Source organism: Drosophila mojavensis, unplaced genomic scaffold, assembly GCF_018153725.1.
Source record: "Drosophila mojavensis isolate 15081-1352.22 unplaced genomic scaffold, ASM1815372v1 contig_136, whole genome shotgun sequence".
Classification (NCBI taxonomy): Eukaryota; Metazoa; Arthropoda; class Insecta; order Diptera; family Drosophilidae; genus Drosophila; species Drosophila mojavensis.
In genome coordinates, this window is record NW_025318667.1 from 29,887,597 (window position 1) to 29,909,005 (window position 21,409).

Below are 21,409 nucleotides of genomic sequence, written 5' to 3' on the forward strand. Positions count from 1 at the left end.
TGAACACGAATATCAAGGAGACTCAACTGTAATACACACTGTGAGTCAGACTCTCCAAAAATTCATCAGTAAGATTTATGTACAGTCATTTTTGGCTAATATCTATTTAAATTAATCAGGAGAATTTCATCCGAAAACTGTATGCAGACAACAATATTATATGATAATATTTTCACATTATCTTAATAAAATAACAATGCATAATATTTTTATAAATATGAGTCAATTTTGTAAATCCTAGAGTTTTGCCTAAAACTATTTATTTGTCAAGCAAAATCAATTTATGTTATAACTTCTCTAACTCTCACTAGTTTCACCAAAAACCCACAAAATACGTATATAAAACTAAATGCTAGCCCATTCCGTTGAAAACTGAATGTAATTTGTTATATATTATATATTATTATAAATTATTGGAAATGAATTTGATCAATAATTAAAGAATGGGCTTAATGTATTTCCAAACAAGTTGCAAGATCAGATAAAAAGTATTAGAGATTAAGTATAACAAACTTTTAAAATGTATATAGAGAGGAAATGAGACGCGTATAGATAAATATAGAAACTATTTCCTCTAGAAAATTGCAGGTAATTGCGAAATATACTGGGTAAAATCTCGTATAAAAACAGCTTAAAGTGATCTAATTGGGAATGCCCGACTGGGAAATACACTGAGCACTAAGCGATTGATGGCATTACATAATTTACATTAAATATACAAAAATAATATGTGTTTATATACAGATATATAAGTCAATATTAAAATGAATAAAAAAAAATAAAAAAATTAAAATAAGTTTTAACTGAATAAGCAAGACAAAGTCAAAATCCAAGCGTATTGTAGTCGTAGACATATAAAAACATAGACAAAACTTTCATTATTGACTTCAAGCTTCCGTTTATGTATATACATAACTATACATATATAGTACGCGATTTTATCTCTTTTAGTCCATTTGAAATGAGTCCTGAACGTTTGTAATACTTTGTGCTCTATCTCGCTCTGACTCACGCAATACATTCCCCTGTAACAGAAGCTTTCACAATCGACACAATGAGTCCACAACGAGGTGATGTAAAATATTATGCGTGGAGTGCGCGCATTTAACAACAACGAAACAGAGGAACAAAACCAAACAAATAAAATGCTGCCAGACAAAAAAATAAAAAATAACTAAAATAAGAACCAACAACAACGAGCAGCAGAGCACAGACAAAATTGAAGCTCCACCCACAAAAGTGCTCAGCAGTGCAAACAAAAAGAAACAGAGAAAAAGCAAACAAGAAAGAAAAAGCAACAACAACAAATATCTTTAAAACACCTACAAAAGGCCCAGCAGCGAGTGTTGGCTGCTACGTTGCCACCCACCAAAGAGAGCGTCCAGCTTAATTCATGTCAGCTTGCGCTGACTAAGAGAGCGATGCAAGAGAGTCAGCGCTAATGAGGAAGCAAGAGAGAATGCGAGAGGGAGAGGGAGAGATGTTGCAGCAGTCGGGGGTTGATGCGTATCAAAAGGATTATCAACAAGCACACACAGACACACACACGCATACGCACACCCAGCCGCATACATTTCGCCTCTATAGCGTAGTCCAATAAGGAAGTTGAGAGTGCGCGTAATCAGCTGATTGAAAATAAAACTAGCCAAAAATGACCAACTAGCAGACAGTTTATCTCTCTGTGAACCCCAATATAGTTACACACACACACACACACATGCACAGCGCATTAGGCTGTTAAACTGTTCCAACGGAATTAAGTCGAATCTGTATGACAATTTGTGGTCTTGGACAGACTATATGATAGACAGAAATGCATATTAATATTTGTAAAAATATATTATAGTATATACAAATTTTAGTAGATATAGTAATATTATATTAATGTACATATATATTATCAATATCAATATATCATATTTGTAATTATACTATTATTATACTTGTGCATTTTATGAATTTTCAGATATACATTTTGTATTTACCTATGTAGAATGAATATGTACATACATGCATATGTAAAATAAATATTGCCAATTCTGTTGCTTTGATACATACATAAATTAAGAAGAATAGAAGATAAATATTGACTGCTAACGCAGCTTGTACATTTGTGCATATTTGTGAGTTTAGCAATGTTTTTTTCTTTCGGCCTACAGTAAATTTTAGCATTTACAACTTTGTATACCATATTCAGTAACAGTTTGGAGTTGAAGTTTAAAGAAATCTTAAGTTAACTTAAGACTTGTGCTGTTTTAAGGAATATATACAAAATGTATTACAGATGCGTAAAGTGAGATACAATATTCCTTGAATATATTAGCATTTGGAAAAACACATAGACTCTAACAGTATATATAGACTAAGATACCCGTTTAAACTACTTTAAATATATGCTGGCTACTCTCGTATAAAACGTGGCACCAATTCGTGAAGTGAGAAGTAAAATATTTATAATAAATAAAGACTTACTTATATACATATACATATATACAAATTTAAATGCCAACAAACTAATTAATCTATATATTCGAATATATGATAAAAAGCAACACGAAATTTCCCATTTGACAAGCAGCTGATCAGATACAACACACAAATCGTACGTCAGCAGCCAGCAATGCAGAAACAGCAGACTCTGGCCAATTCGCCAGTCTCTTAGAAGAGAGCGTGTGAGAGAGAGAGAGGCACGCACAGAGACAGAGAGTGAGAGCGCGTTTCTCGCAGTTGACGAGTGTGTCATTAAGCGCTTATTCAGCAGTCGAACACCGCGCAAGCTTCACATGAAACTGAGCATGATTCACACTGGATCAGTCGCTTTTTGGCCAGTTTGTTGAACAGCAGCCGCAAGCCAGAAGGCCAGGCCCTGATGTCGCTCAGATATGCCTCAGCACAAGCTGCCTTCCATCAGACTGACAATAATAATAATTGTGAATACGTGTGCAATGCGACCATAGAGCCATAAAGCAGCACTCGATTGATATGTATTATATATATGTATACATATATATATATATATTTATTTATTTATATTTACATTAGCCATATTAAATAAGTGAATTAAACTGGTTTCACAGCAGCCGTTTGACTCTGACGTCGTTATCATCGCTGACGTATTTATCAATAAGTCTGCATATACGTGTCAAAGTATGTATATACGTAGATTATATATGTATATTATCTACATAATATATATATATATAAATTAATAAATATATATATTTTTTTAATTTTGTATGCTAATGTAAACTTATTAAGAGGCCGATTAAGACATCGGCCAACTGGGTTCCTGTTGAGTACGCTGCGTATGAGTAATATTTAAAGTTTTTTGAATTTTTATGACTAAGCATCGATATTAGTCAGTTGCATTTTGGATCAGTTTATTTACTCAGCATCCATGACCAAAGTTTCTTTTTTATTATTTCTAAAATAATTTATGCTGTACAGAAGAAATTTCAAAATATACAGATATACACATATTTTGATTTACGTGGCCTTTTATGGAAGTCCATATAAAGAAACTATACGATGTGAATGCTCAAAGATGAAATCTTCTTTATTTCTGAATAGGTATTTCTTACAACGAGAGTTACCCAATTAGATTAGTACTTACAGGGTATTAGAAGATTATTCGAAGATATCACTTTCTCCACAAGAGAACTTAAGCATAATTTTCAAATTTTAATATATGTGTGTATATGTATATGTATATGTAGATAAGATCAGACTAAAAAACTCCTATGCATTCTATGGGCAAAGAAAGATAGCTCAAATTCAATTGATAGCAACTGGGTACAGGGTATACGCACGCCTGACATACCCAGCTAAGCAGCTCAGCTTTTGTGTTTGGCTTTGTTGTGTGCGCCGCAACAATTTGGCTGTCAGAGGTGAGACGGCACGCATATAAAACGATCATTTGACCATTGATTGCCACTGACAAATCACCACAGGATTGAAGTCTGAGGTCTGCTTTGGCTTGGCTGGCTTTGGTCTAAGCAAAAAATGCAACACCTGGCCAGCCAGCGCATTCGATTTCGTATGTAAATTTTTGACTAATTTTCAAGCAAAAAGCAAGGAAATTATACGTCAAATCCAAATCCAAGGCTTGGCCTGAGCAAAATCAGGTGGCAAAGTGGCGTAGCCAGCGCTCGCCAAAGGGACCGAGGGGGCTAAGGGGCTGCGCCAGGATACGGCTAATGTGTTGTCATGTGTCAAACGTGCATCAAACGCAGACAGCGAGTGGCTACAAAAAGTTGCTACAGTATCAGTCCGTCTAATAAATATTGGAGTGGCGTGTGCCATCGACTGCCGATCGGAAGTTTCATGAGAAAGAGAGACCAATCAAACGAAAACTAAGAACATTATTTAGTTCCATTCAGCCATCCAGTGGCTTAGAGTGAATAAAAAGTCCAAAGAATTCAACATGTATTGTATATATTCCAAGCTCAAGCACTTTTAGAACATTTAGTGTTGAATAGCTAAGTCGACATGCTTTAGTTTGCAGGGCAGAAGGTGAAGATGCTCAAATTACCTGTGTTGAGCCGTGTAATGAATAAAATCATATAATCTTGCAAAAAGTGTACACGTTTTATATAAATAGATCGAGTTATGGAAATGTGTATAAAAATGTTAGAAATTATAAATTATAAGAATTTAAATAGAACAAGTAAGAGTGCTCTAGTCGAGACTACTCGACTAGGAGATACCCTGAACCCTGCCAGCTGATATTCTAATCATTCTGCACTTCTTTTATGCACACATACATACATATGCATCCACACGCACGCATAAGCACGCGCTCTGCTAACTGCGCAGTTAGCAGCGACTGCGCTTCAGTGTGGGCAATATTATGAGAATTTACTTGTTGAATAAACTTAATGTTGAATAATCTTTTGTTTCAAAAACTTTGAGATCTCTTAAGGAATAATTAGTAAAATGAACAGAAGGAAAATGTTAAATTGCAATCCGTATGAATTAAAGTATAAGTAAGTATGAAATAAATATAAAAACTTATTGAAATATCTGAAATTGGTTTATGATTTCCCCAATGCAATGGACGGATAATTTGGCAACTGTGTTTAGCTCTAGCTTAATATAACTTTAATTGAGCTAAAAACAAAACTTCAAATATAATAATGCAGGAAAAAAAGAATATTGACTCGACACAGATTTTGCTCAGGTCTGTGTCAGGTCATTCGGGGAAGGTTTCAGCCTATTTATGCTAGACATCGAAGGTCAGGGTAACTGGTCGAGAGAGCAGAGAGAGCTTCTGTTTTTTTTTTTTTTTTGTGTTTTACCTGCGAGCTTTGATTAGCGGTTGCAGTTCATTGCCTTTTCAAACTGTTCGCGTTGAGTGATTGGTGATTAGTGATTAGTGTCCTCTTACTGTTGTTATTGTTGTCGTTGTTGTTTCTGCTGTGGTTGTTGCTGTTGCTGCTGCTGCTGCTGCTGCTGCTGCTGCTGCTGCTGCTGGTGGTGCGGCACCCACATCATTACAGCTATTTTATTAGCCTTTTGATTATTATTTTAACACCAGTTTGTGCTGTCGCTGTTGTTGGCAGCAACCGCATGCGCTTTGTGTTGTTGTTGTTGCGATTGCCGTTGCTGTTGTTGTTGTTGTTGGTAATTACTTATTAAATATACTACAATATGCACTGCACATGCACATGCCTGCGTGGCAAGTTCAATAAAATGCATAAAAAAGTGGTACAAATTAATTTGTCGCTTGCAGTTCATTTTGATGAGCTATACCCACTACTGAATGTGTGCACCAATGGGTAGGTATATTTGCTGAGAGGGAATGTCGACAGGTCTTTGGAGATACCCGGAGAGATATTTTTAGCAGCCATTAAGCGTTTGTGTCTGTCTGGTGCTTATTTGCCAGCATTGCAGTAGTTTCTTTAACTACCGACAGCTTTCTCGATATATACATGTATATGCTATACCCAACAATATGTATGATATCGATATATTCATATATTTCCTATAGATGTACGGTTAGAGCTAATAGGCTTTTCTGGTGGGCCTGCTCTACAAGTCAAAGTAGAGAATATAATTTAAGGTAAATCTATAATCCAAAAACCAGAAATAAGGAATATTATATCGGTTCTAAAGTATATTATATCAGCAATGAGTATAAGGGTATCTTCTAGTCAGGTATCGCCCAAAGCTTTAGTTGTTATTCACTAACAGAAATTTCGCAAATTGCGAAAGTGAATATCACACTGACCCTAAAACGCGTCAGAGAAAGAGAAGCAGTAAGACAGAGAGAGAGAGAGAGAGAGAGAGAGACGAAAGTTATATTATTGATACGGCTTTCAAATTCGAATTGCGAGTGTTGAGTTATTGTGAATAGCATTTTATTGCATATTCAAATCGCTTCAATCTTACGCCAGATACCGTTCGTCAATTGCATTGTGCGAACCCTCGGCTGTAAATGCAATAATAAACAGTAATGTGACGAATGATCTAACTGTCAATATCGTAAAAACAAATTGTCAATATCGTATACTCGAAGCTTCGATGCCCTGGCACAGATGATTCTGGCTTCTAACTTTTCATTGCTAATTAACTGAATGTCGGTTATATATCTATTATATTTAATAAGTAAGAGTACCCTAGTCGAAACTGCCCGATTAGAAGATCCCTTGAAACCTGACATTCTAAGCATTCTGCGCTTTTTTTATGTGGTATCTAAAATATATAAATATAATATAATATAATCGTTGCATTCGTCCCAGGATGAGTTATTGAAAAGAGATACGCTAAACTCTTACTGTAAAACATAAAATTTCATGTCTCTATCATTTGTAGACTAGGAAACCTCTGCGTTATATATATCGCAAAGCTCGCTGACATTGACATAATTGAAAACTTAATGAATTATATCCCATTAATATAACTTAACTGTACATTTTCATTGAATACTGTTTTTATTAATTTCTTCAATTTTTTGGCACATCTTCTTTATACAACCTTTTTTAATTGCCATGGTAAATATGTAAATATGTCAGCTCGGTTTTATTGATAATTGTTATATAAGATAAGTCATAGAAAAAAAAAAAAAAACATTATACCCTGATTTCCCATTTTCAATGAGCTCAGATAATAAAAACTGAATCTTTAACTTGAAATTTAAAAGAATATACATATTATATGGCATAACTTTCGTACAGACGAATAAACAAAGGAACCTATCTAGATACACATATGAGAGTCTTTATTAGGCACTCCTTGTCCAACCTCTTTTACCGTAATTCAATAAGCTCAAAATTTGAATTGTCAATGAGCATAATAATACCAAAAGTATTGCCCCACTTAGTCCACGTACAGACTAATATGCTCATTTGCGCTCGTGAAGAAGTTCGAGCTAATAAATTTGGATAGCCCATTGAATAGCAATACTGATACAGTCATACGATGTCATATGGGGCTTTGGGCCGTCGTAGCAGCGACGTGCTGCTGGGCAAAAACAATAGACAGCGTGTGGATGGATGAATGAATGGATGCAGTGAATCATCATCAGCACTACGCTTGGCGATATGACAATTTCGTGGTAATCTCGTTGGTTAAAAAGGCAATGTGTGTGTGTGTGTGTGGGTGTGTGGGTGAGTTGTGCGTATCTCGTGCCGTTGCCACGCCAATGGTCGCACGTAAACCAAGCCAAACAGCTGCCCTGAACCTGAACTTGGACTTAATTAGTATGCAGAAGCGCTTGCTGCCGCCAACTGGGAACTCCAAAGATTTGCCGCCTTGAGCTTTAATGCCCGTTTAGCATAGTTGCTGACGGAAATGGAAGACCAGGCCACTGGCACTGGCTCTATGCCTAGAAGTTGACAGATTAACAATTAGCACAGGATATTACAGGCGACCGCAAGGCCTCTGCTCATGCCCATACCTCTGCCCATGCCCATGCCCATGCCCATACCCAAGTGAATGGGACTGCACTTGTTTCGGCTGATTTTGTGCCCAATCTCAATAGATAGATGCAGATGTGCATGAGTGGGGCGTAGCTGAACGTCGAGAGACCAACAACCAAAACCGGTATTGTGAATCATGGGGGCTTTTCGATTACGTTTTCACAGCTGGGGAAATATAAAAGTGAACGGAGGGGAGCTCGCCGATGCGCGTTTATGTTTGCACAACTTTTGGCCCGGTTCGCTGCATTCGCAATCAAAGTCGAAGTCGTTGCTTTTGCTTTAGGTTTTTTACCCACTCGACTTTAGTAGAAGCGTGCGAATTCGCCGAACTAACGACTGGCAAATACGATTCGTTCGTGGCGAGGGGGGAGGAAGACGAAATCGATGCAACCTGACCAACTGACTGAAGGCATTTTTCAAATTGAAATGCATGCTGAAAACCGCAAGGCTCTTAACTACCTCTATTTATTGGCTTACATAATAGATACGCATGGCAGTCGCACTTTGGCCCGCCAGGACATGGGACAAAGGACTCTGGCCATTGCTCAGCGTCAGTGCTGTCACATTGCCACGCACCGGATGTGCACTGCTCCCATCGACCGACCACTTGGCTCGGTAACCGGTAACCGGCTAGCTGGCTAGATGGCTGGCTCAGACAAGAAGCCTACAATTTGATTATCGCAATGAGAATTGCAACATTTGGAAAATCGAGTCAAAGGCAACGGTCCAGGGACCTGTGCCCCAGCCACCGAAGCCCACAGCTCCTGGGTGCTCAATGGGCACACACAACGAACAGCAGCAGGGAACAGCAGCGGACATGCGTTTCAACGAGGGCTGCCCTTAACTTTTTCATATGCCAAATCGAACATCTTTCAATTGTGGGTGGTAATTCAAATACTTATAATAATAATATGTTAAATAAACAACGAGCAGCAGCTCTGTTCAAATCTATTTATTAGTAGCCTCATAGTTATAGTCATTTGCTCAGCAAGTCTGCGTGATTTACTGGAAAGTGAATGACTAGGATATACTCTACGTGTGTTTTATAAACACTTCAGATTTAATCCATGCATGGTTAGACAGCCACACAAATACTTACACACATACTTAACCATAAAGTACACAAAAATGTAAATCACAATGTAATATTTATTAGCCACAAAAATTCCATACCAAAAAGTGAATTTGTCTTACAAAAACAAATCAAAATCAAAATATTATTTAATACATACTTGTAAATTGAAAAACAAAGCCATTTTAGTTAAACTTAAATTACATTTATTTTATGAATGTCGGATCTACAAAAATACGTATCTCTGCCTGTAAAAACTTGCCAGATAGATTCAAATGATTCTATGAAACAGAAGTTGCTTAAAATAAGGACAGGCAGAAGGACAGCTTGATAGTCGTGCTAGCGGCTAATGCTTATTAACTTTATATGCATGTATATTATAGAAACAACTTCTGCTTACATAAAGTTGAGCTTAAGAATAGCAATACTCACGGAACAGTTGGGCAACCCTCGCATGTAAGATTTCCGTAAAACGGCGTTTTGGGGCACAGAACAAAAGATTCACTGCGTAGTCCACTTGTTGTGGCTGCTGCTCGATTCCGTTCCGTACGGTGCGGTATGGCTTGTTAGCCCCAACTTCGAACTAAGAAAGGGCCCCGCCCCCCAAACCGATAGATGCTGGGGGCCTCGCAGCGCGTTGCATTTGTCAACATATGTAGCTGTCTGTTTTAATGGTCAATTTCTCACTCTAAATGGCTTGATGCCAACCCAACCAGGCACGGCTCGGTAACAGGTCCCAGGACCCAGGTCCCAGCTCACAGTCGCGTCCTAGGTATCATGCCTCTGTAGCTGGTGCCACTTTGCACCCTTTTGCAAGGCATTGTTAAGGGTTGTCCGACTAACCCACTTCATTTGTATTATGCACATATAATTGTGATATTTAAAGCATCAATGGATGATGATGATGTTAGACGGAGTATGCAAGGCACAAGTATAAAGGATTAGCGAAATGAAATCGCTAAGAACTGATTAGCTTAGGGCTCATTGTAATGCAATAAAGGGCATTAGACAGTCGGTGTTTGGACCCAATTGATTGCAAACTACGGCAGACAAGAAAATGCGTACGGAAAACATTTTGCGGCCTGTGCCTGGCCAACGTCGCTTCACTGACTCACTGCACTGTCTCAGTTGGAGTCTAAGGCTCTGCCTCCGGCTATGGCTCTGGCTCTGGCTCTGGCTCTGTTCGGGTGTTGTAGCAACATTTGGTGACTTCTGCTAGTGGCCGATGGCCAATGGCCGGAAGTGCAACAGTATGGAGGATGGTCGTGGGAAGTAGTTAGACCACTGGGATACAGCACGGACGAGGTTGGAGTTCAAGTTCTAACTCAGATCCGAGCATGTATTCTTCTTCTAATGGCACCAAATCATTTACAGATGTCGCAACATTTTGCATAAAAATGTCATACGACAGCGTCACATGGAATCCCAATGCCAATGCCAATGCCAATGGAGTCGGCTGGTGCTCCAATGGTACGGCGGTCCACTTCCATCCCTTTCCATAATGGCGGCAACTTAAACGCCTCTTCCAGCCAGGAAATGCATTTTCATTTAGCAGCGGAAGTAACTGCAAATGAGCTTTTAGTTTTTGTCTACTAGCCGCCGAACCTGCAATTTGCCAACACATCCAAATGCAACCAATTTGCGCACCGATTCTACGGCTGCCCCACCTGTTGCGACTGGCCAATAGGCAGAGTCTGGACGAATTAGCATTAGTCGACGCTACAATTTAGGCTTTGCTATTTTTACGGTTTGCGTATGCAAAATTCGATTTTTAATCAAATTACCTGGAAGTGGGAATTAGTTAGCTCCGGTAGCCTACGACAAGTTGCCGTCGATCTTCCCTTTTCCCTCTCCCTCTACCCGTACACCCCATTCCCCCTCCCCCTACACACACGTAAGCTTGATTGGCATATGCGGGCAGTGCAATACATGCGCATGGGTAAGTGCATGAGTGTGTGCGTGCGTGTGTGTGTGTGTGGAAGTGGGTTCCGATATGGAACACTTAGTAATATAAACTACAAAGGAAACTCTATTTTGGTACATCAAGTTGATTCATTTCGTGCTTACAACCGCATAATAAAATCATTTTTAATTTATTTATTTAAACGCAGCAGAGCTGATTTGCTACAACTACACTGCCTTACCCCGCCTGCCCTGCCCGGCCCCTCACCACAAATAAACGAAGCTCAATTAATCAAAAGTCAATTCATTACTAAACGAAGCGTTGGGCTAAAATTCAAAACTTGTAACTAAAGTGAACTTCATGATACATAAGGGCATTTTATTCAGGAAAAGTGCTAAACAAAAAAATAGATTCTCCAATTGTATATGTCTATATATGTATATTTAGCCTACCAAACATATTAGATTTTGTATTTAACGTGCTCCGGAATCGAGAGAATCGAACTCGGGTTGATTGTCCCACTTGATTGGTCAGCTTTGGCCATCTGCCAGCAGCCTTGCTCCTACCGCAGGACCTTTGCGAACTCATCAGCATCGCCAGACCGTTTAAAGTAGACGAAGAGATTCCCGCTGCGCGTCTGCCATCAGTGGAGACGATTTACAAATGGCCATAACGAGTAAATATGTCAACTGCAGGTGACCCCAAAAACAACGGCAGCAGCAGCAGCAGCAGCAGCAGCAGCAACAACAGCAGAAGCTGCAACTAAGAGCAAATCAAGGTCTAGCAGGCGCATAGGTTTGATTGGTCAATACCCTGTAGTCGAGTTTAGGCAAGTGTATAATAAGGATTTAATGCAGTTAGTAACTACCCCATATTGCTTGCATATGTATACACAGAGTATAACGTGGCCTAACATAAGTTCCTCATCCTAGACTCAATGCAAGTGCATAACCTAAGCAAGGTAGTATAGACTACGTGATACTCTGTTCAGTGTTATTTATGTCCAATATGAGGTATATATCTAAGTAAATTTAGTTTTAGCATAATCGACCACAGAGCTTGTATATTCTTGACGATATTATCAATATCATATTATTATTCAAGTACCTACACATTTGAAAGCTTCCAATATAGAAAGCTTGGCTTGCTTTAAAATTTATAGCTTCAACTAGTGAGGAGAAACTTAGCATTCTAGGGAACCAATACACTCCACATATTATGTATTACAGAGTACGACAATACAGCTATTGAACAACAAGTGAAATAATATCTGAGATGCATATGAGTAGGAGAGACCAATGACAGATCTGTAAAGGGACAACCTTGAAAAACAAAACCAAAATCAAAGCAAAGACTTCAATGTTATGCGTGAAACAGGCAGACAAGTTGATTTGATATCAAGTAGAACTACAATTAGATGTACAGTTCGACTCGGGAACTCTCCTATTCCTCTGCATGCTTAACCTAAATTCGTTATACCCATTTGAGTAAATACAGCCCAGAGTAGCCAACAACAACGACAGCAGTGAAAAAACGCGTGGAGGGTGCTGGGCTGGTGGGGCACTTGCGGATGGAGAGGAGGGCGGGTGGGGTCGGTGTCTTCCACAGGCCGTTTGGGCGGACGGCGATGCATGTGTTTCCGGTTGCACTCAGCAGCAAACGGTTTCCAGTGTAAATTGGTCAACTAAATTATGCAACATCAGTTGCACCAGTAGTCAAGCTGTCAGTTCAACCACCCCCGCCGCAGCCCTAGCCCCAGAGCCCAGATCTATAAAGTGCACAGCATCCAATGCAATAGCAACAGCAACAGTAACAGCTGAGTGAAATTTGCATTTTATAAAATTTTAAAGCAACAATCCATGTGTGTGTGTGTATGTGTGGGTGATTCCGTTTGTTAACTTATTTTTATGTCGACCAAATGGAGCACCAAAAAGTTTTAACCATAACCTGACCCATTTGTATTAAAATTTTAATATTTACAAATTTATTTTTGGTTATTTTTTGCCTTTTAAATTCACTTTGGAATCGTACTCAACCAGATAATTGGTAAACTGTTAAAGGCTTTCTATAGAAACTCTCCTATAGTATGATATACAAATAGTGTAAGAAATTATTATTATTAATTATTAGATTTTGAGCAGGTATCCGAAATATTATAAATAAATCTAAATGTAGAAATTTTTAGCCTCTCATCATCAATCCTAATCTTTTTTTTTTTTTTTTTTTTTTCAATGGAAAAACATTTATTGATAGGGTTTCATTCATTACAGAGTTTTCCATTTAAGGCCTCTAAGTGTACACCTAGTACTTTTTGCTAACATATTTTTTTTTAGAATCGGGCTCTCCTAAGAATTCTTTATCAAATTCATTCATCCATTTAGCCAATAGCTTCCACAAAAGTTTCGATTTTTGCAACGCTTGAGAAATGGTCAATCAGTCATATAGACATGGTTAGTGATTTGGTTTACTCTTTGATATTAGCAGCATACCCTGTATAATGGGGTTGTCCCTTTTCAGCCCATGTTAAGCTAAATGAAATTGTAATTTATGTATATTTAACATAAAATATTCGTATAGTATAATACGAATATATTTATAAATTAAATTTAGATTTTTTCGATATTCAACTTTATTTAAAATTCAATTGTACGTAATAAACGCCTTGAGCCAGAATCTAGCCAAATTGGAAAGCTGCAGCGTGGGCGTGGGCGTGGGCGTGGGACTTTGGTTGTTCATCTTCAGTTGCTGAATGGCTGCGAGAGGTGGGTGGCTCCGCGGCTGGGCGGTTGAGTGGTGCGCTTTTGGAATGCTTCATAAAGCCAGAAACATATGTTCGTGGTCTTTGTTTGGTGGTCAGCCGTGTGCTGGCCTCTTTAACCGCTGCATGTTTGTCACTTGCGACCACGATGCCCATTTCCGTTGGCCAGTCGCCATTTTTTATCGCTTCTGTTGATGTTGCTCTCATTGTTGCTCTCATTGTTGTTGTTGTTGTTGTTGTTCTTGTTTGCTAGTTACACAGAGTTGTAAAATGTGTGGCAATTGATTGGCCATGGCCAGCGGGCGGAATGGACATAATTTAGCGTGGCAGCGACTACCGAAAAGTGCATTTGCAGATTGCCTCTGTCTGGATGAATGGAACAAATAATGGGAAAACATAATGCAAAAACAGGAAATAAATTATTCTGCCTGCTCTCGATATGTACATCTGTATGTCTGTATATGTATGTAGGTATGTGTGTCTGTATGCATTCCAAGTGGAGTCCCCCAGCCCATCATATCTATGGGCCTGACCCCAAGCTAAAGCCAAAGCCAAAGCCAAAGCAAAAGACAGAAGCAGTCAGTGTAATAATAACAATCAGCAACATTTTCCTTTTGCTGCTGCTTGATGATGATGATGATGATGATGATGATGATAATGATGAACCAAAATCTTAATGATTACAGTGGTGAACATATACTTGATATGATCGTATGTATGATGAATTTTGAGGATAATATTGAGGCTCCAGTACTCTCTTTGAAATTCACTTTACAACTGCTATTTGGAAAAGAAAATAATAAAATAGAAAATCCTCGGTTATTCAATTCATCAAGTATACAAATTTCAATCTGACAAAATTGTTGTTTTACTGGAATTTAGTACTTGTTTTCGAATGACTCTAAATCCTTAAAACATACATATGTATGTCAACAGTTCCGAAGCAGTGTAAGTAATCTTCGTCTTGATGTTACAATAAGCTTTTATAGAGTAATTCTTGAACAAGTCTAACCTATGAAAAGCAGTGTAGCTATGTATGAATATGTATTTCTGTATGTATGTATATATATGCATGTATTTTTACCTTTATCTTCACCTAAAAACTGGTTTCTGATTTTCTTTTTTTTTTTTTTTTTCAAATATTCCTACACAAGGGCTTACTCGATTACGCCGGGATAGGAAAATTGAAATAACTGTAACATATACATATGTACATAAGTATGTATAGGTTGCATACAAATGCAAAAGTAAATTATGCATATTTATTTTAATTTTACTTAAATAATACTTTGTTATCTATGTAAGTAGAATTAAAAAAAAAAAAAAACGCAATCCAACTTGATTTTGTTGAGCAGTGTCATCATGATGATCATTGCTGAATTGTCTGGGCTAATTTTGTTTGATTTTGATCGAATTAGCGTAAAATTGAGCGTTCGGCAACTTTAGGTAGTCCACGGGTCGCGCTCAGTTGGCGAAGGTCCCGGGCAGTTCGGGAACCCGGGAATGGGACGTGCGCTGGTTTGTCAAAGGCGAAGTTCAGATTGCACTGGCCGCGTGCGTTGCATTAAGAGGCGTTGCAGCAGATGATGATTTGCATGGCCATCAACATGTTTGCTGGCTGACGTTGGCAATCCGATCTGGCGCGTAATTGGCCAAGTTATTATGCGCTTTCTGCTTGCTCCTTTGCCAAATTGATTTTGCTTCGTGCCTCATCAGCAGCGACAATTGCCCTGGCCCTGGCAAGTTCATCATGCTGCCGCTGCGCTGCCGTTGCTGCTGCACACGTAGCCTGAATGCCTCAGGTTTCGCATCGAAACTTCTTTGGACTTTGCCATTTTAATGCTGCTGCCGCTGCTGCTGCTGCTGCTGCTGCTGCTGCTGCTGCTGTTGCTGCTACTGATGTTTTTTGCGGTTTCACACTTTGGTTAAGGTTCCATGCCCTTCGCACTCAGGAGCCAATGGGCAATGGGTCAAACCAGCAGCGCTGCGTCTTGCTAGCCACACTAACGACTGCTGTTCCAGTTGTTTGGTTTAATTTATTAATTTGAAGAGCACAAACAAAAAAAAAAAGTTAGGTTGTATAAAACTATTACAAATATGTTGGTTGGGCAGTAGAACTCAACTGCTTACATAGATCATCTTAATCTGGTATCTTATCTACTTAATGTACTTGTCCATAAACTTTTTGTGGAAGTCCGAGCGCAGAGCGTCGTTAACGAAGTGAGTTTTCTTTTCTGGAGCCGAGCGTGCGCAGTTTTTGAAGACAACATCGTCGTCCCAACGACGCTTTATTTTCAGATCGCCGCCGTTGCCGGAGGTGCGTCCAGCAGCTGATGCCGCTGTGCCGGGCTCATAGTTAATTAGTGGATTGCCCGATAGAATGTTCTCCATGCGAATGCGTTCGTCCTCTTGTTTCTTTTCAGCTTCACGGCGTGCCGCCTCTTGCAAGCGTTCCTGTTTGATCTTCTGCAACTCGGCTAGCAGGGCCGCATCATCATCGTCCGAATCGCTTTCGGAATCCGAGCTGTCATTGTCCAGTGGCTCGTCTGCATCGAGATTGGCAGCATGTTGTTGCTGCTGCTGCTGATGTAGCTGCTGCTGCGACAGGCTGTCTAATTTGGTACGTTTGCTTGCGCTGCTCCCACTTGCATTGTTCGCCTCAATAGCCTTGCGCACAATGGAGGGCAGCGCCTTGTTCGAGCTGTTGCCAGAACGTAAATCGCGCTCCCGTTCCTCGAGTTCCTTGCGAAAATCACGATTGCGTATCTCCTCGCTGGTTCCTTGACCAATTTCTCTGCAAAATGTTTATTATGTTAACATATTTATGTGGCAAACGTTTAATTTTATTTTTATATCAACGTGTGTACGTATGTATGTTTATGCGTACCTGTATTTAAGTTTGGTATGCCCAGGCAAATCGCGACTCGAATACTGTTTGCTAAGTGCGCTCAAATCTTTTTCACCACGTCCAGAGCCACCTCGCGCTGGATCAAATGTTGGGCGCGCTGCTGTAGTCATTTTAAATCTCTAATTTATCCAAAAGAAAACAAACTTTATTTAAAACAATTCTAATTCAGTGACTTCTATTAATTTGTTCCTATTTTGATGCGTATCAGCTGCGTTAGTGTTGAGTTTCGATAACTAATTTCTATCGATAGGCTGAGTAACCAGACGTGATTTCCAGTTAATCGTTATATTTGCCACCAACATAAATAGACTGCTTAATTTATTAGTATTATAATAACGGTCATAAAATATGTTGTAAAATGTAAGAGTGTTCTTGGTAAAATCTACGTCTTCTGGTGAAAAGCATTACAAATAATCGAATCCAAAACTATCGATAGCTAACAAGATGGCAGTTCCCTTGATTCAGCGTTGCCAGAAACTTATGCGAAACCACGCGAAATTTCACAAAAAAAGTAAACATGCCACTGGAGCCCCAGCGGTATAAATATTATAAAACGCAATTGGGCGATTCATTGCTGAGCGCCACAGCTCTTATTCGTCATTATTACACCACATTGTGCTCTCAAACATCACAGCTAATCGTCCAAGCAGATCGCATTTGGGAACTGAGTCAACGGCACCGTTTGCTTGCTGGGTAAAGATGCCGCTTGTCTACCTTTGCGTATTAATTGACATGAAATTTCCGCAGCATAAAGGAAGCTGCTGCCGCCACCCTACTCTCAGCCTGCCATGACGCATACCAACCCATATACCACTGCATGTTAGTTCTGAACCCTTAATAATGCCAAGGAAAAGCCAAACTGTTGGAGTTCATATATTTTCAGAAAGCAACTACAGGAAGCCGTTTCTGAGGTCTCTATTCATGTGGCAGACTTCGAACGTGAATACCAAGCTCTGCAATCTGAGCTCAACCAGACGGACGAGCTGCGTTGCTGTTCACTAGCCAAATGGAACGCTTGGTTAGCACAAACATTGAGAGTATTACAAACGCAGGTCAAGTTCTTGGAGTTGGATTCACGTGCACTACTGCCTGGGCTCGTCGATACCACAACAGTCAAACAGTTTAAACGCGATCTTGAGGTGACTGCACACTACAAAGCTAGCATTTGTTTGGGCTTGGCCGAAGCCGATCGACGTTCTGAGCTTTTGCCTCCGATTAATTGATGGACGATGCTATTGCTAAACAGCACCACATAATTTATTTAAACAAAATAAACGTCTAATCTAATATCATACAATCTATCGTCTTCAACAAATCAATTTCTATGCCGATTCGCGCGGTAGTTTCCTGCTCCTTGTCGCGGCTCGATGATGGTCACAAGATCACAAAACAAAAACAAAAAAATATAAGCATTGGATTCTTTTTTTTAAGCACTGCAATACTTGAAATTTATTCAAAACATTTGTAATTTGGTGTTGTGTGATTCTGTCTGTATGTTGTTTATGGTTTTCATATCATAATTTTTTTCTCATAATAATTTCCTCCAAGAAATTGGCAAAAGCAAAACAACACCTAAAACGAGAACGAAAAATCGATCTTTCAATATTTAAGCGATTTATTGGGTATCCAGCTTTACTCACATTCCAAACAAATCCCAAGCGAGTTGCACTCTTAGCGTAGACGTCTTGCTTCGCGTTCAGATTCGAGCAGCGTCAAGATATCACCCTCACGGACTGGTCCCTTCACGTTACGGATGATTTGACGGTTCTGTTCTCCAAGGAACTCCACTTTGACTTGGGTACACTGGCCCTGGGAGCCGGTGCGGCCAAGAACTTTCATGACGCGAGCCCAAACAACTGGTTTGTCCATGTTTTCTGTGTAATTTCAGCGAGTTTCTGTAGAGAATTCACGTGCGAGTTGCGTTTCAATTGACAGACGCAAACGAAAAGGAAGTTGGCTGCTTCTCGTTTTGACAACGTGAAGGTGGCCGCGCTAAGCCACAGTGTTGCTTTGACAAGATTGGCATTGTAGAATTGTAAAATTGTGTGTATTCGCATTTTGCTCCTTATTGGGCTACTAACGCAGCTAATAAATATTTGATTTAAATAATACAATTAATATAATCTCACGATTTGCGATATAAATAAAAAAAAATACTCAATTTGGACATTTGACAGATTGTTTTTCTTAACACTGCTGCCACTAAACGCAGTATTGTCAAAGGGCAAAATAAAGAACAATTTTCAGTTGAAAACTGAGAAAGACAGTTAAACAGTAGCATTTATTTGAATTTCAAAAGGCAAGTTTAATTGATAAAAAATAAGCAAAACACATTTAAGTGGGTATTTGCACTACTTGCCAGCACTTTGTGACGAGCCGTGGCAACTCTAATCTGTCATTTGACGCGGCACCACGTAGACATTTGACAAGTGAAAGTCGGCACAATTCGTGTTACTTCGGCTGCGCGCATTGTTGCTGGTCCCCCATTCGGTTAGTTTCGCTCATACGCGTCGGCTGCTAGTTGTTCAACGGTGCGATTTCATTGCTGTCTTTATTTTTTTTTCGTACATTCGAAACTCATCAGTGATAGACACAAAATTCAATCAATATGAAGAACCTAATGTTCTTTCTGCTGCTCGTTTTGCCCACCATCATTTGCACGTTCAGTGCCCGTAAGTATTGCATTTAATTGATGTATTTGCCGACAGCAGCAGCAGAGAGGTGGCCGCGGCAGTGGCAGCTACGTGGCATTTGGCTACAGCCAATTGATAAGTTAAGAGTAGGTAAAACTCTTTGTATGCACTTTTTTTTTATGAAATTTTCATATTTCCTCCTTTATTCTAAGTATTGTGGCTACTACTGCTGCTGCTGTTCCTGTGCGCGAGAGAAAACTGTTGAGTTGGCACCGCTGAAATGACTCGGTCTTACTCTCATTCATGTTGTGCGTTCGTATATTGCAATGTTGTTGTTGTTGTTTTTGTTGCAGCAAACAAACTTGGTGCCTATGCAGCCGAGGCTGTTGAGGATGATCTAGTGGATGTGGAGAGCGAGGAGGGCGCCGTGACTGGTGAGGATGCTGAGGCGGATGATGACGCGGATAGCGGCAGCACCAGCACCTCACCCAATGCGGATACCTATCTGTTGTTCACGAAACCACTGCACACACCTGGCCAGCAGCTGGATCTGCCCGGTGGCAAGCCTGTCGAGTTCCTAATTGGTTTCACCAACAACGGCAAGGAAGAGTTCATCATTGAGTCGGTGGAGGCGTCTTTCCGCTACCCCATGGACTACAACTACTTCATCCAGAACTTCTCCGCAGTGGCGTACAACCGCGAAGTGAAGCCAGGCATCGAGTCGACCGTCTCCTACACATTCATGCCATCCGATCAGTTTGCTGGCCGTCCCTTTGGCCTGAACATTGCTCTGGCCTACCGCGACGCCAACGGCATCCAATACAACGAAGCTGTCTTCAATGAGACTGTGCTGATCTCTGAGGTCGACGAGGGCTTGGATGGCGAGACTTTCTTCCTGTACGTGTTGCTCGCTGGCATCGTGGTCCTGCTGCTGGTCATCGGCCAACAGTACCTGCTGGGCAGTTCCGGCAAGCGCAAGCGTGCCGCCGCCAAGAAGGTCATCGAGACCGGCACTGCTAACGACAGCAACATCGACTACGACTGGGTGCCCCAGGAGACACTCCGTGCGCTACGTAAGTGTCGCATCTAGATATATGCCTTATACAATATGTAGCTTATCATCTGACTATGCTCCCTCCACACAGAGAAATCTCCTCCCAAGTCAAAGACGCCGAAAACATCGCCCAAGCCAGGCAAACAGGCCAGTCCCAAGGCAAACCAACAGAGCCCCAAGCAGCGCAAGGTGAAACGCTCCGCGGGCGACGACTAAAGACTGCACAGCCTGCCAAGCTGCATCTACACACAACACACACCCACATACGCATACATTCATAGAAGAACACCCTCAACATCTGCTCGCAGTCTAATATTATGTTTAATACTTTTTTTTTGTCGGTCAATCGCAATTGACAATGTAGAGATTGTTAGTGTTTAACTCGCAAAGTACGACGAGGTGACAGCTAAGGGACCGTGCTGACCCAATTTCCAATGATTCTAAAAGTTAGTGAATTGGTTTTTTTTTATTGTAATTTACTTTATCTATTATTTCTTCGATTCGAACTGCCACTGCTCCATAACATACTCTTTATAAAAAAAGGTCCTAACTTTATGCCGCGCCGTATAATTGTCTTCGTTTGTTGAAGATCCCTGGACGCGTGCGAAAACTTTCAATTATCAATTATGCGATAAACGAAATAGGCATTATTATTTTCTTGCGTTAATTGAGAAGTCAATGTTTATTGAACTTTTGTCTGTCTGCATATGGGCAGAGCACAACAAACGTAAAGCGGAGCTTTTCCCAAAAATAAATGAAAAATGTGAGAAGTTATAAATAAATTAAATGTACTTTGAATCTGTTGTTTTATTTGTCACAAAGGAGATGAAAAGCCCTGAGCTCCTAACGGACAATGTTATATTTCTACACGTCGATCACACAAAATCAAAACACCTTTTCCTAAGCACAGTAAAGAAAAATAATTCAAAAATGAATACACAAAAATCCTCAAATATATATATGTTAATTAAACTGTTTAATTTGTGTCTGAATAGGCAAGATTAAAATAGTTTAATTAAAATATTTTTCATTTAAGAGTTTGCTAAAAATAATGTTACATTGCTGTTATGAGACTCTTTTGAAGTGAGCTCCTATAACCGGCAAAGGTAGTTATAAAAAAAACTAAAAATATTCTGTAAGTATTACAGATTATATAATAGTA

At 39.7% G+C, this 21,409-nt stretch overlaps 4 protein-coding genes across 4 annotated transcripts; 2 read left to right on the forward strand and 2 right to left on the reverse strand.

The window, feature by feature from the left end:
- Nucleotides 1-15,668: 15,668 nt before the first annotated feature.
- Nucleotides 15,669-16,782, reverse strand: LOC6586179 (protein CWC15 homolog). The gene is made up of 2 exons (XM_002011766.4): nucleotides 16,540-16,782; nucleotides 15,669-16,446 (listed from the first exon to the last, which is right to left on the reverse strand). The coding sequence occupies exons 1-2, from the start codon at nucleotides 16,668-16,670 to the stop codon at nucleotides 15,810-15,812; spliced, it is 768 nt and encodes a 255-aa protein (XP_002011802.1). The 5' UTR covers nucleotides 16,671-16,782; the 3' UTR covers nucleotides 15,669-15,809.
- A 147-nt stretch (nucleotides 16,783-16,929) lies between these two features.
- On the forward strand, nucleotides 16,930-18,508 carry LOC6586180. The gene is made up of 3 exons (XM_002011767.4): nucleotides 16,930-17,253; nucleotides 17,308-17,379; nucleotides 17,444-18,508. The coding sequence occupies exons 1-3, from the start codon at nucleotides 17,078-17,080 to the stop codon at nucleotides 17,781-17,783; spliced, it is 588 nt and encodes a 195-aa protein (XP_002011803.1). The 5' UTR covers nucleotides 16,930-17,077; the 3' UTR covers nucleotides 17,784-18,508.
- LOC6586181 (40S ribosomal protein S28) lies at nucleotides 17,978-18,515 on the reverse strand. Its single transcript, XM_002011768.4, has 2 exons — nucleotides 18,201-18,515; nucleotides 17,978-18,132 (listed from the first exon to the last, which is right to left on the reverse strand). The coding sequence occupies exon 1, from the start codon at nucleotides 18,427-18,429 to the stop codon at nucleotides 18,232-18,234; it is 198 nt and encodes a 65-aa protein (XP_002011804.1). The 5' UTR covers nucleotides 18,430-18,515; the 3' UTR covers nucleotides 17,978-18,132; nucleotides 18,201-18,231.
- A 509-nt stretch (nucleotides 18,516-19,024) lies between these two features.
- Nucleotides 19,025-21,045, forward strand: LOC6586182 (translocon-associated protein subunit alpha). Its single transcript, XM_002011769.4, has 3 exons — nucleotides 19,025-19,232; nucleotides 19,547-20,266; nucleotides 20,339-21,045. The coding sequence occupies exons 1-3, from the start codon at nucleotides 19,169-19,171 to the stop codon at nucleotides 20,461-20,463; spliced, it is 909 nt and encodes a 302-aa protein (XP_002011805.1). The 5' UTR covers nucleotides 19,025-19,168; the 3' UTR covers nucleotides 20,464-21,045.
- Nucleotides 21,046-21,409: the final 364 nt, after the last annotated feature.

Coding starts and splice junctions, on each gene's coding strand:
- LOC6586181 (XM_002011768.4), bottom strand. CDS start 18,429: ATGGACAAACCAGTTGTTTGGGCTCGCGTCATGAAAGTTCTTGGCCGC.
- LOC6586182 (XM_002011769.4), top strand. CDS start 19,169: ATGAAGAACCTAATGTTCTTTCTGCTGCTCGTTTTGCCCACCATCATT. Junction 19,233..19,546: donor CATTTGCACGTTCAGTGCCC/GTAAGTATTGCA, acceptor TTTTTGTTGCAG/CAAACAAACTTGGTGCCTAT. Junction 20,267..20,338: donor GGAGACACTCCGTGCGCTAC/GTAAGTGTCGCA, acceptor CCCTCCACACAG/AGAAATCTCCTCCCAAGTCA.
- LOC6586180 (XM_002011767.4), top strand. CDS start 17,078: ATGCCACTGGAGCCCCAGCGGTATAAATATTATAAAACGCAATTGGGC. Junction 17,254..17,307: donor CGGCACCGTTTGCTTGCTGG/GTAAAGATGCCG, acceptor AAATTTCCGCAG/CATAAAGGAAGCTGCTGCCG. Junction 17,380..17,443: donor CAACCCATATACCACTGCAT/GTTAGTTCTGAA, acceptor ATATATTTTCAG/AAAGCAACTACAGGAAGCCG.
- LOC6586179 (XM_002011766.4), bottom strand. CDS start 16,670: ATGACTACAGCAGCGCGCCCAACATTTGATCCAGCGCGAGGTGGCTCT. Junction 16,447..16,539: donor CATACCAAACTTAAATACAG/GTACGCATAAAC, acceptor AACATTTTGCAG/AGAAATTGGTCAAGGAACCA.